At 35.3% G+C, this 18,214-nt stretch overlaps 1 protein-coding gene across 4 annotated transcripts in view; it reads right to left on the minus strand.

The window, feature by feature from the left end:
• Positions 1-18,214, minus strand: part of PLS3 (plastin 3) — a 74,648-nt gene that overhangs the window by 16,024 nt on the left and 40,410 nt on the right. For all 4 annotated transcript variants that reach the window (XM_008578657.1, XM_008578658.1, XM_008578655.1 and 1 more), the window contains 4 exons: positions 16,675-16,755; positions 6,729-6,892; positions 1,304-1,433; positions 671-803 (listed from right to left, as the gene is read on the minus strand). In XM_008578657.1, the coding sequence (XP_008576879.1) occupies positions 671-803; positions 1,304-1,433; positions 6,729-6,892; positions 16,675-16,747 (500 nt within the window). In that variant the 5' untranslated portion in view covers positions 16,748-16,755. The remainder of the gene's footprint in view (positions 1-670; positions 804-1,303; positions 1,434-6,728; positions 6,893-16,674; positions 16,756-18,214) is intronic.

Consider the following 18,214-nt stretch of genomic DNA (forward strand, 5'->3'; position numbering starts at 1 on the left):
TCATCTGAAATTTATCTATTATAGTGTTCTAAGTATTCTATATGTAGTAACATACTCAATGCTCACAACAGCCCTGGGAGGTAAGTACAACAATATGGGGATCACAATAGATGGAAAATGAAATGCAAAGGGAGTGACTACCTTGATCACAGTTACACAGCGACTGAGTGGCAGACTGATTGTGGAGCTTGCCCCTAACCACTATACTGCACTGCCTCTGTGAACAGGAGGACCTGTGGACAGTGTTGATAATCTTATATCATTTCTGCCAACGTTCTGTCGGCTCTGGGGCAGCAGCAGTGACAAAAGCATTTTCCAGAAATAAGTCATTGGAGAATAAGAACTGAAGAGTAGCCTCTTTTTTTCTTTTGGAAGCTATGGTGCTTTAGAATAAATAGATACTGACACTCTTAAGTTGAACAAAGTGGTAATGCTCTGCTTGCTCGGTAATAAGAAACTGGAAGCTGAGAGCTTCTCTCAGGTCCCCAACCTATGACTGAGTTTTAGATTCATGGACAGACCTAGAGGTGAAATGAAAAAGCCAGAACCTGGATAATTTTCCATTCTAATTATTTCCTGAGGTGAAGCTGTCAAGCTTTCAGAAACAAATATATTAATTATGTGGAAGGTATCTTTGGAAATATGGACACAAAACAAGCTAATATCTTACCAAAGCACAATCCCATCACCAACAGCTTTGAACAGGTCATCGGTATTTGGGTTCATTGGTATAACATGTCTGCAATCAGGATCATTTTCCAAAGCTTTGTTTATCCAGTTAACAAAAGCATATTTTTCTTCCTCTAAAATTATGTTAAGTAACAAAAAATTAGTGCAAGGTCTAGGTTAAATATTTGCCTCCAAAGCCTAAGACAGTTGTACAGTACTGCTGAAAGTTAATGTGTCACAACATGTGCTTATCCTCTTTGGAAACCCAGACACTGGAATGCAACACAGTGGCTATTAGGAATTACAAAATTAACAAAAAAAAAAAAAAAAATAGAGCAGGTTAACTGATCCTTAGGGAAGTTAGTTACAAAATCCTTTAAAAATTACATTTGTATTACTGTAGAACTTCACTGTAATAAAGCCTATTATTACACTTGTTGAATCATGTCCCTTGTAAGCTAACAAAGTCATACAATGAACACCTATAATGCCCAAGTACAAATACAAGTCACGAAGAACTTCTTCTGCACTCTTAAATAGAAGGAAATGCTTTTCTACAGCCCTTCCTTGTCATTATGGCATCCACCCTACCTATTAGTTCATTGTATTAACCTAATGCACGTTAAACTATTACCTGAGTAAGAGTGCTGTGTTCCTTCACTGGACAACTCTGAAGTTCCTCCCAGAGCACAAATCCCTTCTTTCCTGTTGATTGCTTTGCGGAAGGTTTTGGCAATATCACTGCTTTTTACCTCTTGAAAAATCTATTAATTAAAATAATTTTGTTGATCCACAATTAATTTTAAATCAGGCACAAAAATAAACACATTTATTTTCTGTTATAACTTGATCACCTACATTTTTTCCATAGGTGATGTGTTAAGATATATGGAAAATTGGGCTTGAGTTTTTGAAATGCTAAACAAGTACTACAATACTACTGCTGAAAACAAAGCGGCCAGAAAGTCAATTGCACACACTTGTCAAAAACATTAAGTGCTACATGCATTGAATCCATTTTAAGCCAAAAACTAGTGTGGTTCAGAGGCACATGTAAATCTGTTAATTTTTCAGGAACAAAGAGGTCTGTGTTCTTTTCCTGGAAAGAAAAGGCTGAAGGATCCCCCTTCTTTAACCACAATTCTTAGTGCAAAAACAGATAAAAATTTATGACTCAACCAAAAAACTATTTTGTGGTCTAATGAAGTAGTTCAATAAGAGTTCATTCAGTCAAAAGTTACAGAATAAGGTGAAAAAGTGTGTTAAGTTGACAGAAATAGATAACTATTAAAACTAAAACAACAAAAAAAGAGGTATTTCAGTGATTGTCTTGTTTGGACATTTATGAAGTCCAGCTTATCTTCATGGTAAGAAACATGGCTAATGAAGTTACCTTGTGCTTTCTAATTATAAAAAAGCAGTTGTAACAAAGCAAACTTTGCATCCTAGTATAACCACTCGATTGAATGAATGAACATTCTAAAGGTCCATCTATATATTTCCTAAATATTGGAATTTACCTGACGCCAGATTTGTTCCTGATCTACCAACGTGCATGGCTAAATTAGCCACCACCAGTAAAGCAGGAGCAAGATGTAGTACCTTCATAAAACTTAAATAAAACTCTATAAAATGTATTTATTTATAAACTTTATAAAAATGGTGCTTAGAACCCCATTTAAGTGGGCTTATTAAAAGAAACTAATGGACCTAATGGAAAAGTTGCCGAACAACTCAAAGTCCTTTAGTGTAATTGACAAATACAGACACACACCAACACCACAGGGGTGCTGCCTTTGTCTGAGGTTCACAGAATGGCATCACAGTATACATGAGGGTACTTCAAAAGGCTCATGGAAAAACAGAATTGAAAGATAATACAAATATTTCCATGAACTTTTTAAAGTACCCTCGTACTGACTCTTGCTAAGTATCAGTAGTGTAGAACTGACTCAAATGCTCCAGGTAATGTTCAAGTTATTAAAGTTTTTTGGCTTATAATCTGATTTTTAAATTCAACTTTGATTTCATTTAATTTTTCTTAAATTTCCAAGCCAAGATTGTACAACAGAACAGTTAGCTGGGAATGCAGCAAATCCTTAACTGCAATGAATTTTGTTCTCATAGGTCACCCTTTGATAAATGCACGTGTTCAGTGAAAAGACAATACTCACTAGTCTACCTCATTCTGAACTCTACTTCATTTAGTAAAACATTGTCCAGTAAGTTAAAATCTGAAAGGTGTGCATTTCCTCATGCCTGACACACTATAAATCACTGCAATGACAAAAAGTGCTACTGCCTCAGAATGAGATCAAAGTTATTTTTCCTGTGATGAATGCTTTTGCCTCAAGGATCATTTACTTGTAAAAGTTAGGTTATTATGATTTTTGATTTGATGATCATAATTTCAGCTGAAACAGAAATCCAAATTTGTATACATCATGGTAAACAAGAATGATTTTTAAAAAAATGTGTGTTGTATAATATCTTAATGTAATTACTTAGAAGCTCTAGTAAAATTCCTTGTGCTTGGGAATTGTACACAAAGTTGTAATTAAATTTGTGTATTTTCAATTGTCTTGCATCTTCATTTGAAAATGATCTTCATTTTCTAAATATTTTTAAATTAATTATTCCAGCTAAACTAAAAATTTCAGTTTTTTTCCTTTTGTTTTTTAGACTTAAAAAATGATGAGAGAATTGAAGATTTGTGTATCCGTTAAACTGATTCACTATACGAAAATTTTCATTTTACTTTCTACTTTAGTAAAGAAATTGCTGGAGTGGATGATAAAGCTAATTGAGTATAAGCTTTGGCTTAACTAGAATCTCTGAAATCAGAGATAGCACAAAGCCTGGAGTCTTCTCAATGAATCTTTTCAAAGCTGCCTGTTGTGATACTAATGAGCTCACTGTTTTGTGCTGTTTTCCCTCCATGAGGAAAGCTTTGCTTTTATCATCTGTGAACAAACTCATGGTGTACTCTGCTCAGGAAGCAATATCCACTCTTGTTCTATACATTTTTTTCAGCCGTTTTTATGGCATATATATGATTCTTATTCCTTTTATAAGTTTCATGGCCTTTCTCTCACAGACCCTCAGCAGCCAGCTAACTTCTTTTGACCTCAGAGTTAGCTCAGCACAGGACTTGTGGCCAAACCAAAGCAATCCAGAGGCATATGACCTAAGAAGGAAAGATTTCCAAAAGAATTGCAAAAAAAATACTGACTGGCTTCCAGGGTTTGGGGCTTATTTCCAAAGTAGCAGGTTTGAATTTTTCCTTTTTGTGGAATCCGTTGTAGGCCTAAACTTAGTAATAATTGGAAAAGAAAACTGCCTTTTTAAAAATAGAAATAACTACCCCAACAACTGACACCTATTACAGCATTTACTATAAGCTTGGCACTGTTCTAAGAACTTTACATATATAGTTATTTAATTCTCTGAGGTCAGGACTATTAGTAAACGTCCTAAGAAAGGTTAACAACTTACTACCATTATGCAAGAGCAAGTTTCTCACTGTGGAGATAAGAGTTTAATGCAGCCATCTCTGCTGAAAGAACTATTGTCATACCAGTCTTTAACAGTCAAAGGAAAAAAAAATCCTATTATCTTGTAAGTATAAAAATACAGTAATTTACTTTTGAAATGTTCAGAAGAAACAAAAGCAGGGTATTAAATTTAATTTTCACATTTGAAGTTTACATATAATTTGGGGGCTTTTTTCTGCCCTATATAGTTTCTTCTCCCAAATTAACACAAACTGATTTTGTTTGTAGTTTGGTTTGCAATTAACACTGCTTAAGCAGCAATTCAAATAAAAAACAAAAACCGAACATGGAAGAACATGTTTATTTCTATTTCCTTATGCTAATGCTTGAAAGGAATAACTTCTATTTCTTGGAAACTAAGCTCTACCCATATATTGTTTGATAATTTCTAAGATGTTTCATTGATGACAAAGCAGATGGGAGTGGACAGATATCTGGTTAAACACCCATCTTTCTTTTGGTACAGTCATAGTAGTACTATTCTGAAACTTCAGGCAGGTTACTTTATTGTCCTTCATATTTCAAATTTCTTGAGTAGCAGAGAGTTTACTGGAAAAGGGCATCAATACTCTGTGTAATGTCGGGAAAGTCATTTCCTTTTTTAGGAACCCAAGTTTGTTTCTTTTAATTTGAAAATGAGGGAGTGTAAATATATTAACTCCTTCTAATTCTAAAATGTGTATTTTAACCTAAAACGCCCTCGTTAATGTTTTGTTTTTCAAAAAATTCCTGATGTTGCCAAAATTATTATGCATGTTCTTTACTTTTTAAGAATATACTAAGCTAATCACACCTCCTCACTTACAAGCCACAAAGAGCTATGTGGAAACTGCATTTCAAAATATACAAAATTAAAAATTTCCCCAAGATCGTTTTTTTTCCAAAGAAACTTTCATAATTTTGTCCTTGACAATACTGGCACACTACAAATATTAATGATTTGGGTCTGTTCTTTCTAGTAGATTAAAAAAAATTCTGAGTCAAAAATTGTATCAAAAACAACCAATCATCATCACTAACTGCTGGTCTGAGGTGCTTTAAGTTCACAATTAAACATGCAGCCGCAAGGGAAGCGAGTGATACACCAGAAGACATGCAAGTGCTCAAATCGCAAGTCAATTGTAACTTACTATTGAACACAGAATTCAAAACAAAAGGCTTTGGCCATAACTGGAGACAAAAACGGTGGGAGGAAATCAGTATCTCAAAAGAAAACCGCAAGAACTATATATCATTATAATCATGACACAAATTTGCATTTTACAAAAACACCCCCACAAAATGCTATCAGCTGAGTAAGCATCATTACTTAGACAATTTGCTTCTTGAACTCCTGCAGTGTTCTAAAGGAGTTAATTTTAGTCAAAGGGAATATACCAGAATTTCACTTGCTATAGTAAGCCATGGTTACTGATGGGAGTATATCTTATCATTACAGCTGTCTTGGGGCAAAAATAAACCATGGAAAAGGAGGATAGGAGTACTTGGAAGTTTGTGATAAATATTAGGCACTATAAATATTATAAATATAAGCAAAAATAAAAATATGATAAATATTAGGCACTAATTTGCTTAAGATCTTATTAGACATTAGATCTTATTAGACATTTCTGAAAGGAAAGTCTAGTAAGATCTAGTCAGACTCAGCCTTAGGTTAATAATAAATAAATCAATAAAATATTAAAGGTGTTCTTAATTGAGGAAAGAAGCAACAGCTATTATTTAATATGTATCTCAAATATTGTGTCAATAAATACAAACTGAAAATGGCGTAAGTCTAGAAAATGTAGAGCTCCCTTGCTAGAAGCTAAAAAAGTTAGTCTTCGAGAAAGAAATACATGCCACACATCCATTCTCCAGGCATTGAGTCTGGAACACTGAAGTAGGTGCTTTGGGGGTAGAAGAATTAGGAAATCAGACCCTAACCTTGAGGAGTATTTAATGATACTAGAGAAGAAAAGAAAAATTTTAAATGCCTCTCCCAATGGACTAAAAAGATATGCTTCTAACTTTTAATTATCAAAATTATCATCCTAGAGAAAACGATACAGTAAAATACCACTACCACAAAAGCAGGAAACATCTTTTTAATCAGAAAGTTCAACTCAGGAAGCTTCCAAGACTGTGAGTCAGGGTGTGTCATTAAAATTTTGGAGCACATGGTTTGCCACTGGAGGGAGAAAGAACACTTCAAGGATGTTGAAAAAGCACCTTGAAAAATGCCCTTTAATGATGCCCCCAAAGGAGCTGGTTCACCTTATATGGCGAGCATCGTGCTATATCTTTGTTTCTGTCAATGTTCTTCTCACTTTTTTTGTTAAGATATTCTATTGGCTAAAAGAACTAACTAAATTTAGGGATTGGGATGACAGGAATGTTATTAGTTATAACAGTACTAATATGATATATTTAGGAACTTAATATAATAGTACTTATTACTATAAGATCTCAATAGACACAGGAACAACCGTTACTTCTAAAAATCGTGAATTTTCACATACTTACGTAAACAAATTCGTCAAAACTTATCTTCCCATCTTTATTCCTGTCACCATCCAGCATGAGTTTTTGAATAATTTCTCTCACTTTATATCCAGGTAATGGCATATTAGCTTCCTTGAAAAGCTCATGGAGTTCATAGTCACAAATGAATCCATTGCTGTTGAGATCTTTGTTAAAAGTGAGAAGAAACAAAAATGGAAAAAAAAATTAGGAGAAATAAGTTAACTTATTAAAACTATTTTCCTTCATTTGAGGCTCAGTTCCTAAGCTCACCTAAATCCAATCTTTTCTTGTTGTTTGGAACCTAAGGTTGTTTGAAAGGGAGATGCAAATTTTAACTGAAAGAGCGAGGTTTTAATCACGTATCTTATATTTTAAACAGTGTATAAGTAGCTTCACTTAAAAATAGCATCCCTAATTTTAAGAAAGCATAGTTGTTTAATAAAATTGTTGTTAATTCATGGGGCTAAAAGGACTTTAAAAGATAATTAATAGATTGTATACCAACAAAACAGTGCAGTAATATAAAACAATTTTTACTGTAACTATTTAGGATGTTTATATTTCTTATTCTTTCATTGGTTTAAAAGAAGTTTTATGAATTAATGCTGATTATATTTCAAAACACCTGAAATTAAGCAACCACCTTCAGTGCAATTTTTTAAGGAGTTAATGTAAACAAACATTAATCCAAGACAAATATAGAGTTCACAAAAATAAACACAGTACTGAATAAAAGCAGTACTGTGACTCCATACTCACAGTATAACACGACCCCATAAATAATCTTATTTTTTGTGCTATTGCAGTTTTAAAAGAATATGTATGAAAGTGCTGATTAAATGAATGATGCTTATTCTGAAACTGTTAAAAATGGGGGGAAAAAACTTATTGATGACCAAAAGTTAATTTATAGAGAAAGAAGGGTAACGTCCTAAGGATTGTAACCACTTTGGTATATATTTTTGTGAATAAAGCTTGACTTTCACCAGCAATTTCAAATACCCACTGTTCCTTAATGTTTTTTATTCCTTAGGTCTGCCTTTCACATGTAAGTTTAATTATAATAGAAGGAAACAATCTGAATAGAGAAATGACTCAAGATGACCACAACACCATTCAAGGAAATGTATTTGACACATTACTTAACTCTGTACCAGGTACTGTTCTTGGGACTGGGAATACCATAGCCAACAAAAGAAAGTTTGGGCTCTCAAGGAGTTCACATTCTAATGGCAAATAATAAACATATAACATGAGGTATGACCACAAAACATAATGTAATATAACAATATTATATAATATAATAATATAAGTACTATGAAGAAAAACAAAGCAGGGTAAGGGATTAGACTTGGGCTACTGTGCCCCCCCCCCCACCTGGCACATGTCTGGAGACATTTTGATTGCCACACTGCAGTGGGGAAAGTGTCCAGAGAGAGGATGCTCCTGGCGTACAGTGGGTAGAGGCCAGAGATGCTGGTCAATACGATGCATCATCCCCATTGCATAACACAGAATTACGCAGCTGAATGTGTCAATAGTATTGAAGTTGAGTAACCCCAGATTATAGTGACACTGGGCACAGGAATTGTGGCGGTGCTATTTAGACAGAATGGTCAAGGAAGGCCACTTTGAGGAGGTTATAGCTGAACGAAGATTTGCATGAGGTGAGGGAGCAAATCATGTGGATATCTGGGGGAAGAGATTTCAGGTAGAGGAAATAGCAAATGCAAAATCCGTGATGCAGAAGTGTGTCTGGTATGTTTTAGGAACAGTGAAGATCTCGTATGACGAGCAGAGTGAACAAGGGACAACATGAGAGAAAAGGCCAGGGAGCTGATCATATAAGCTCTTCTAGGGCAGTACACTTCTAGAGTCAAATATTCTTAAACATTGATTACTGCATTTTAAATCTATCAATTAAATATCTGTACTTTAAAAATATCAATCACAAAGTATTCAACACTTCTGAATATCACTTATATTTCCTTCAAGGTAAAGCACGTAATTTCCCTAGGGCATATCTTCACTTTCTTTGCTTTGAATTTGTAAAAGGTCATAATGCATCAAACTCTTCATTTTTACATATGAAGTGTTTATATGTAGAAATCAATCCAGCAACATCTGCGTTCGTTAAAAAGAACAAAGTAATCCACATGCCACTATGGCAGAACCTCAGTAACTCTTGATGTATGGAACTTTTGGGTTCGAATACACCTGCGCCTGTGCAGATACTAATCTGTTTCTCCCATTTTCCTTATAAAGTTAAAATGGAGCTCAGTACTTGGGAGCAAGTGTGGCATAGTGAAAGATGCACAGCATAGTGAAGGGACACCCAGTGCAAGTAATGTGATACAGGATCAAATTTTATCTTGGCTACTGATTTGCACAAGTCACCTCTCCACGCTTCAGTTTTCTCATCTGTAAATGGAGTGCTTTGAACTACATGATCTCTAAAGTCCTTTCTCGGCTCTATCACACACTGATTTCAAATCAGAATACACAGGACTTCACAACTCACCCCCATTTTTAAAAATTGGAGATAGAATCATAATGTATATTAAAAACAGATATAGAGTGATAACATTCTGATCGCTACTACACATTATTACCTAAATATAATATTCTTTCATTTTTATGGTATCTTTGGAGAAAGATATAGCTCAATTTTTTTAACTATCAAAACTTTGTCCACTTTTGTGGTTTTTGATAGAAAAATATCTTTAAATGTACTCTACTTTTTTTGAGTACTGAAATGACATATCTGAGCATAATTTAATCTTTTGTTATTGACTCCAGTTTAGACTGAAATATATAACACGTACTTAGTAATTGTTCTTTTTGTATTATCAGTGATATAATAGGAGGGGAAGGTAGAGATGTTTTAAACTAAGTACTGAAGAACTACAATGGATTCAAAGCTATGTGAAACTGAAAAAGGCCTTGGGAGTCTATCTGGTGGTTTGTTTGTATTAGGTAGAAATAGAAGTTTGGGTAACAGGGAGAACTACCATTTGCATGAACCCTCTCCGAAATAAACTCTCTTGAGCATTCATTAGAAGACAGCTCACTGATGTGATTAAAAGATGCCAGGAAGTAGCTACCCTGAAATACAACTAACATAAAATAACCACATGTGGAAACTCCATTTCGAAGTACGGGTAGTAATAACAGATGCTTTTAGTAAGGGAAAGGAAAATTTCAAAGGGGGTTGAGGGAATAAGAATTTGTCATTACATGACAATCTTCCTTATTAGGATGCAAATCTCTTGATATAGATTCTTTTAAAGCTTTTTATTTCCCACCCCAACAAGTAGCACAATGCCTTGCATATGATAAGCAATGGAAAAAAAATATTTTTGTAGAATCATTGGTTCTCAAGTATTGACCAGGGCAAGAATGCTCTAACCCTAGATGAGCATTAAAAAAAAACAACAACAAAAAAAAAAAAACTAAACGACAATGACAGAAAATACAGAAATAGCACTAAAAGACTGAATGGCAATTCATCAGGAAACCAAAACTTGACAGAAATATCCCTTAAATAACATTCAATCTCATTCCCTTTGTTCTATTCCTGTCTCCACCCAGCAGCCTTCAGATCTGTAATTTGGTTTTCTAAGTGAACACGCCCACCAAGGAGGGCCTAAGTTGACAACCAGTGATGGCTGTCAGGTCAGGACGTTTCTCTCCAAGTGTAGAAACCTGCTTTGGCTTTATTAAACCATACCATGTGCACTTGTTTAGCATGAGTCACCCTCCAGAGCAAACTGAGCACCTACTCTGGGCAGGCACTGAGCTAAATACCGAAGGTACAGAAATAAAGCAGACAGAAGCCCTGGGTCTTACTTGAAACTGTGGCTTCAAAATCCTGGTAAAATTTTGTGTCACTTGGTATATCTATCCTTTATCTTTCCTGAGATGAGAACATGTCTCATCTTTTAAAAGTTTTATGTATGCTGCTATTTTTCCACATTTTATCATCAGATGTTAATCCGGCTTACACTAACTCCCATGATAAAAGGCATTTAGTGTTTAGTACTAGTAAATCATACCAAGCCTTTCTTAGTGTTCCTAAATAATATATTTTGAATAAAACAATTTCAATTTCAATAAGAAGGCAGAGGGAGCCTAAAAAGGCGGCTAGCAATTAATTTTACAAAATCTCCCAGCTGGTAAAGTACTTGAAAGACAAAAGAGCATGCAATTATTTTTAAAGAGTTTTATGCTAATTTTATTTCCAATCCCCAATCAAAAAAAACAAAAACACATCCTTAAACAATATCGGGGATGTAATATACTTTGGAAGGCCAAAAAATGAGGTAGCATAATGGCTTCTTAGAAAGCTTCCATCTCATCAGTGACAATATTAACCAGGAGCTTAAAACTGTGTTTGATGGTGAACTTTTCCTACTCTGAATTTTGACAGAAACAGGAGAATTTAATAATAAACCGGCCCAAAAAACACAGACCTAGATTGAAAGCAGTTTTAACAACTGGAAACTAAAATCACAACCATCAGGCATGATGGCAGTCCTTTATTTTTCATTAAAGCTGCCAATATTCTGGAACCCTTTTCTGGCTCCCTTGCAACTTCCTCATTAACTATACATTGGCATGGGGTGGAAAAGGCTCTGCAATTGGAAGACTCGTCTGTTCCAGCATGGTATTTTCAACCAGCTGACAAAGTAGATATGTATTATCACGCAGCTTATGTTATCCAGAGCAGTCTTCATGTTTCTGCCAGCATATGTCTGAGCTTTAGGGTTCAGCCAATTTGGTCAGTATGGGTAGACATTGACAAGCAGCAGGAAAAAAGACAGTTCACCTAACCACTGAATGAAGTTTTGGCAGAAAGTAAAGGGCTAAATTTCAACCAATCGATCAAGTGTTCTGTTTTTTTGGTTTTTTGTTTGTAAAGAAAAAAATCACTATACACTCTCGCTCTCCACATGCAGGTTCACATCTGCATTTTGTTTTAAAGGAAACTTCATTATTCTCTTTTACCAAGTATTATTTTAAGTGCCAGTTAACTCCCACAATACCCTCCGCCAAGTAACTTTAAAGTAAATAAACTTATTCTACAGCCATGTTCCTGCAGAAGTTTGAATCACACCAAGAATGCCTGTCCTTAAAAGGAAATGTTTCCCTCCCCTTGCATCCTGTTATTTAAGCTATTTTAAGCACTTGTCTGGAGAAAGCTGAGCCAGAATTCAAGTGGTTTTGATTTCAGCTGCTGTGTTACACTGCCCTTGTCCAGGTGGTATGTGGTGCAATCTATCACTTCAAACACATCTTTTGGGGTGCTACTTTGTTTTACAAATTTGACAATAAGAAAGACTGAGATTTCCTTTGACCTTCAAGCTGTGTATGTGTGTGGGTGTGTGTTTTGATTTAACCATCCTTGAATCTGGCTAAAGCTGGTGTCTTTCTTTAAAAAGAGGTCACATATTGTGTGCCCTCATGTGCAACACACATGCGACTGCTTTATTAACCCAATCTGGACAGTGCTCATTAGGACTTAAAGAAGAAAACTAATCAAGTGCAGATGTGTATCCTTTCAGAAAAGCTAGGTTTAAAAGTTCGATTTAGTTTGAAAAATATATTCCACTAATTTTTTGCACTAAAGAAATGACAAAAGGAATCTATATGTCTAACAATGATGGGTTTACACACACACATGCACACATGCACACACACATATACAATTTTGAATGCCCATGAAAACTCACGAAATATTGATTTAAAAGACTTGGCCAAAAGGCTTGTGCAGAAGAATTTAGATTATATTCCTTCTTAAGATCTAAGCAGTAAAGTCAAGCTTTCATTAGACATTAAAACTTTAGGAAAGGCAGCTGCTAAACATCTCCAGATGCTTAGCTAAACATGGGGTTTGCCATTCATAGCTTATACCACGTGAGGTAGCTCACTTCAGCAAATATAAGATGCAGTTTAATGAGTCACAGCTAAGGGTAGACTAGAAGTTGCTATATCAGAGTTCATCCTAATAATGGATTCCCAGAGGTGGAGGTCAAGTGTGGCTGAAGGATGGACAAGTTTACAGGGCTGAGACCAAGCAATGAAAAAGACTGTTTAGCAATCTTTTCAAACTAAAAATTTCCATAAGTTTGGCCATCACTTTTCACCTGCTGCCACTCTCCCATTTTAAGAAGACATACATACCTACATATCCACTCACACAAAGCACTTACATGCTCACATGAACACGTGTGTGCTGCTTTCACCCACGCGCCTACATGTGAACTCTTACTATCTTCCACACTGTTAAACATGGTTATCAGACTATTCCAAGACCTCCACTGCTCATATTGCATAGATAATTAACCAGATGGCACAATGGAAGAGCACTGGTTAGCTTATTTTGTTTTTAGTTGGGCTACAGTTTTTAGTTTTTAGGGCATAATCAAACAAATATGCACTGGTATAGTTTTATTGAATACTAAAAGTAAATTAAACTAAACCACCATGTTTTTTGTGGCATCAGCCTGAGGTGGTTTTTATATACTAGAGAATATCAAGTAATTTGAAACAACTCAACTTCCTGGGATGAGAGAAATCTGGTACAGCTACAATCACCACAACCAAAAGTTTTTGGCTTAGTTTGGTGGGTAACCTCAAAGGAATACACCCACACTATTCCTAGTCGTTTAAGAAACTCCATTATTCTTTTCAGAAGTACTGAGTTCGTGTTTAAAAAAAGCTCGGTAGAGACTACTTTGGAAAGAAAAAATGTCAGATTTAAAAGCAAGTGTTTGCAGAACTAAAGCAAACTTGGAAAGATTCACATTACACAAATTTGTCTTTATGACAAGTAATCATCCAAATGACTGCTAGCTTCCACAGCAAGATTAAAATCTAAGAATGTGAAAGATATTGTCTATCTGGTAAAATATTTACTGGCTAAATGTTTTATTTATTATTCTTTAGAAAGAAATTATGCAGTATTGAAGCATTTAAATTAAAACAGAAACATTATGAAGTAAGAAAAAATGAGAGCGAAGGTTTCTGCTATCCCAGTGGGAAATACTGGAAGCAATTGTTGAGAAAATTAAAATAATTATGAGAGTTTGGAGCTTAAAACGAAGCAGGTGCAGAAAGTGAGTGAAAGAAGAACTTTAAATTCTAATACTCAATTTATTGCTAGTAAAGAGAGTTTCAAAGCACGATTAATTGATTGAACAAAACCTATGATTAGTGGTAATTACAGATATTTTCTCCACACACTATGATTTTGCTGAATTTCTAAGGAGATAATCAAGGCTATTATTGTTAATAGATGGGGGAAATCATATAATGATTTCCATATTTTGTCACAATTGAACTGAGACAAAGTAGTCCTCCCTACTCTCTATTCCCTCCAAAATAGGAAACAATTGTCCTTGACAAGAAAATAAGTAATAGAGCCTGTTTTTAAAACAAAGTTTCCCTGAATGAAAAAGAAAAAAATTCCACAACACTTTTGACAACTGCCTGAGGGTTCTGTAACTAACGACAACTAAAAACTACAAAGATTTTTAAGGAAAATCAAAAGATTCCGCTGGACCTTTAAATGAGTTTCTAAAAGACATTCTACACACAAACCTTTACTATGCTGAAAAATATATATGAATTTTACGTGCTACAATGTAATAGCTGAAACCTTTCATAATAAATTCCACTATAGTGAAAATCTTCATAACAAAGGCTCTTTGAATGTATAGTTGATAATGACAAAATCCCAGTACATCAAAAGACTATGTATAGTTCTTTGGTATTCAATTAATTAAATATTTACTGAGAACCTAACGTGTGCAACACTGCTAGATACTGATCAGGGAATAAAAAAGAATAATATTTGGAACAGGCAGATATTTTGTACTCCAGAATTCTTATTTACAGCATATATAGTAATAAGAGTCTGCACAGTTTAGGAACATATGCCTGGTAGGGAATTCAACAAGACAAATGGTCCAGTCTCCTGCCTTTGGGAATTTGTTTGCCTGCCCTGAGCTCTACTTAAACAACAGTTCCACAATGATCTTTCTTTGCAATCAAACCTCTGATTGATCCCTCACTACAGTTTAACAGTTTAACCCTGTTTCCTCAATGGAGATAATTGGTCAACTCTTTATATCACTAAGCTTTTAAGGAGCAAAAGCTTTCTTACTGATAAACGTATTTCAAGTCTTATCAAGCTAACAATATCTGAATTAGATTTAATTTTTAAGAAATATTACTCACAAATATTTCCAAGATGCTGCACATGAAGGCAAGGCCTGTATTCAACTACAAACATTTTTTTTTTTTTCTTGCAGCTGGCTGGCACGTGGATCCGAACCCGGGACCTTGGTGTTATAAGGCCACGCTCTAACCAGCTGAGCTAACCAGCCAGCCCCTTCAACTATAAACATTTATTTGAGGAGGTAAGGCACTGGAGATTAAACAACAACATTAATAAGGACATGGTCCTTACCCCAACATTAGAAACAAATTAAGCTGCCCGCAACACTGAAAGATGAATATAAATAAAACAGGAGTTTTAAAGGAAATGTATTCCTAAAACAATTATGGTAAGATTACTTCTAGAAAATAATGAGAGGGACATATTAAAAAATAAGTAAAAAAATTCTTACAGCCAAGAGCTCACTTGCTGTTTTTCATAATCAATCCAATGTCAGACTATGTAGTACTCTTTTTATAGTAAGTGGTATCTACACAAGTTAATTATCTGCTTCTTTTATACACACACACATGATCGTGTTAGATTCAGGACTATTTAGTTTTTTTCAAGTTAGAATTCTGATGGGATTATGAATAGTCACTCTGGCTGGGGGTCAGTATTCTTCCCAAGGTATGCTGTTACTATTAGATGCCTTTGTAGGAAATGTTGATCAGAAAAATATGGGAATAGAGATGTGAACTTCCTCACTTTTCACCAATGCGATTTTCAACACAGGTCTAAGAGTAAATTCTTTTTTTAAAATTTTTTTTTATTTTTTAAATTTTTTTCCTTTTTGTCTTTTTTTGTGACCGGCAACGGATCGCAACCCTCGGTGTCGCGCCTGCACCTCGCTCAGCCAGTGAGCCGCTGGTCTGTATGTGGGATCCGAACCCTCCGCGGGAGCGCCGCCGCGCTCCGAAGCGGCGCACTGTAGCAGTGCGCCACCGGGCTGGCCCCGTAAATTCTGATTTAAATAACAAATCATTGTGATCTAACTTTATACTCTTTAGTCAAGGAGATACTGAATAATAATAGTCCACTTCCTTAAGCACATGTTGACTCATGTGAGTAATATACATCAATAGTAAGTTCTTCCACTGTTTCTCATTATCTTCTATAGACTTGACCAGAGCACTGAAATTTGGAATGTAAATACTATATACTGCTTCCATAGCTGCTCAGTTGTAAGACATGTTATATGATGTTAAAGAATAAACCAAATGGCATGCTGTGCCTTCCCATCTTATATTGACGCTATTGTTTAATGTGAGAAGGTAGACCAATGTGCATTATCCAAAGGCACAGAAGATCCATGAAAGAGGCAATAAACCCAAGCTAATTAAGGAAGGGCAAAACGTCATCTAATGTTTTCAGGGGTCTTGCATCCCTTTGAAAATATGGTAAAAGTTTTAAACCCTATCTTCAGAAAAATATGATACACAAAATACAATAATAACAAAATTTGCTATAAAAATTCCAGGAGCCACCGCAGCTGCCAGTTAAGGACTCAGACTCTGGGCTAAAAACCCATGACCGTATTAGATACTAGATATAATTACAAATAATAAAATTTTAAGTGTGGCTTCAAAACTTTATCCCATCTATTTTAACGAACTTGGCGTGAGGTTTATGACTAACCATTCAAGCAACTTTTTAGAGAAATAACTTTGGGACCAAATAAAGGTTGTTTTCCTATAGGTATACTACAAAAAAAAAAATACTCACCAACTTTTGCAAAGGCCTCTTTGAGTTCATCAAGCTCATCTTTGGAAATCTGAGTGGTAGCCATCTCATCCATTTAAAGATCTACAGAGAAACCAAAAAGGTTGCAGACTTTAAAAAAGTTTGTGATGAATATATTATAAGCATTCTTGCCCAATTCTCATCTTAGGGATAATTTAAAAAGAACTGCAAACTACAAAAACAGTCGGAATAAGCTATCATATCTGTAGCTACAGCCATAATAAAGAAAACAAATGAGAAGTTATCATTTACCAAAAGTTATTCCCTCAAAATTTCTGAATTTTCCTTTTGAGGACAAAAATCTTAAATTACATTCAAAGAGTATAAGGAAGGGCCATAGTACCCAGCAATGATAGGAAATAGATCCAGTAGTCCCTGGGGGGATACGGTCCAAGATCCCCAGTGGATACCTGCAACCTTGGGTAGTACCGAACCTTGTGTACACTATGCTTTTTGGATCTGATAACCTAGAGGGCTACCAAGTGACTAACAGGCGGGCAGCAGATACACAGAGCAAAGGGAGGATTCACATCCTGGGCAGGACTGAGCTGGACAGTGTGAGATTTAATCATGCTACTCAGAACGGCACAGAGTTTAAAACTCATGACGTGTTTATTTCTGAAATTTCTCATTTAATATTTTCAGACAGCGGTTGACCACCAGTAACTGAAACTACAGAAATGCAACTGCGGATAAGGGGGACTACTGTTAATAGAAATTCTCAGTTATAGGGCTGACCCCGTGGCGCACTTGGGAGAGTGCTGCGCTGGGAGTGCAGCAGCGCTCCCGCCGCGGGTTCGGATCCTATATAGGGATGGCCGGTGCGCTCACTGGTTGAGCGCTGTGCGGCTGGTCACCAAAAAGACAAAAAAAGACCCCAAAACATTAATGTATACATACAGGAAGCTCAATGAACTCCAAGTAGAAAAAATACAGAGACCCATAAACGGACACATCATTGTAAAAATGCTAAAAGTTGAAGACAAGGAGAAAATTTTGAAAGCAGCAAGAGAAAAATGACTGATCACTTACAAGGGAACTCCAAAAGGATAAATAGCAGACTTCTCAGCAAAAACAAGGGACACCAGAAAGGAGTGAAATAACATGTTCAAAGTGCTCAAAGAGAAAATTGTCAACCAAGAATCCTATATCCAGCAAAGCTGTCTTTCAATACTGAAGGTGAAATAAAAACATTCTCAACAAAAACTGAAAGAATGGATTGCTAGCAGGCCTGCCTTACAGAAAACCCTAAAGGAAATCCTTCAGACTGAAAGAAAGTGACACTGAACAATAATTCAAATTTATAATTAGGTAATTATAAAATATAATATATATATACATTTATCATTCTTTTTTAAACTGATTTTAAAAGCAATTGTATAACACAATAATGTACTGTTGGGTCTATAACATATAGAAATGTAACACATTTGGCAATAACAGCACACAGATGGTAGGTGGCAGCAAATCTGTACTGGATTAAAGAAATGGCTCCAAATCCACAGAAAAAAATGAGGAGAAC

This window comes from Galeopterus variegatus, unplaced genomic scaffold, assembly GCF_000696425.1.
Source record: "Galeopterus variegatus unplaced genomic scaffold, G_variegatus-3.0.2 Scaffold1735, whole genome shotgun sequence".
NCBI lineage: Eukaryota > Metazoa > Chordata > Mammalia > Dermoptera > Cynocephalidae > Galeopterus > Galeopterus variegatus.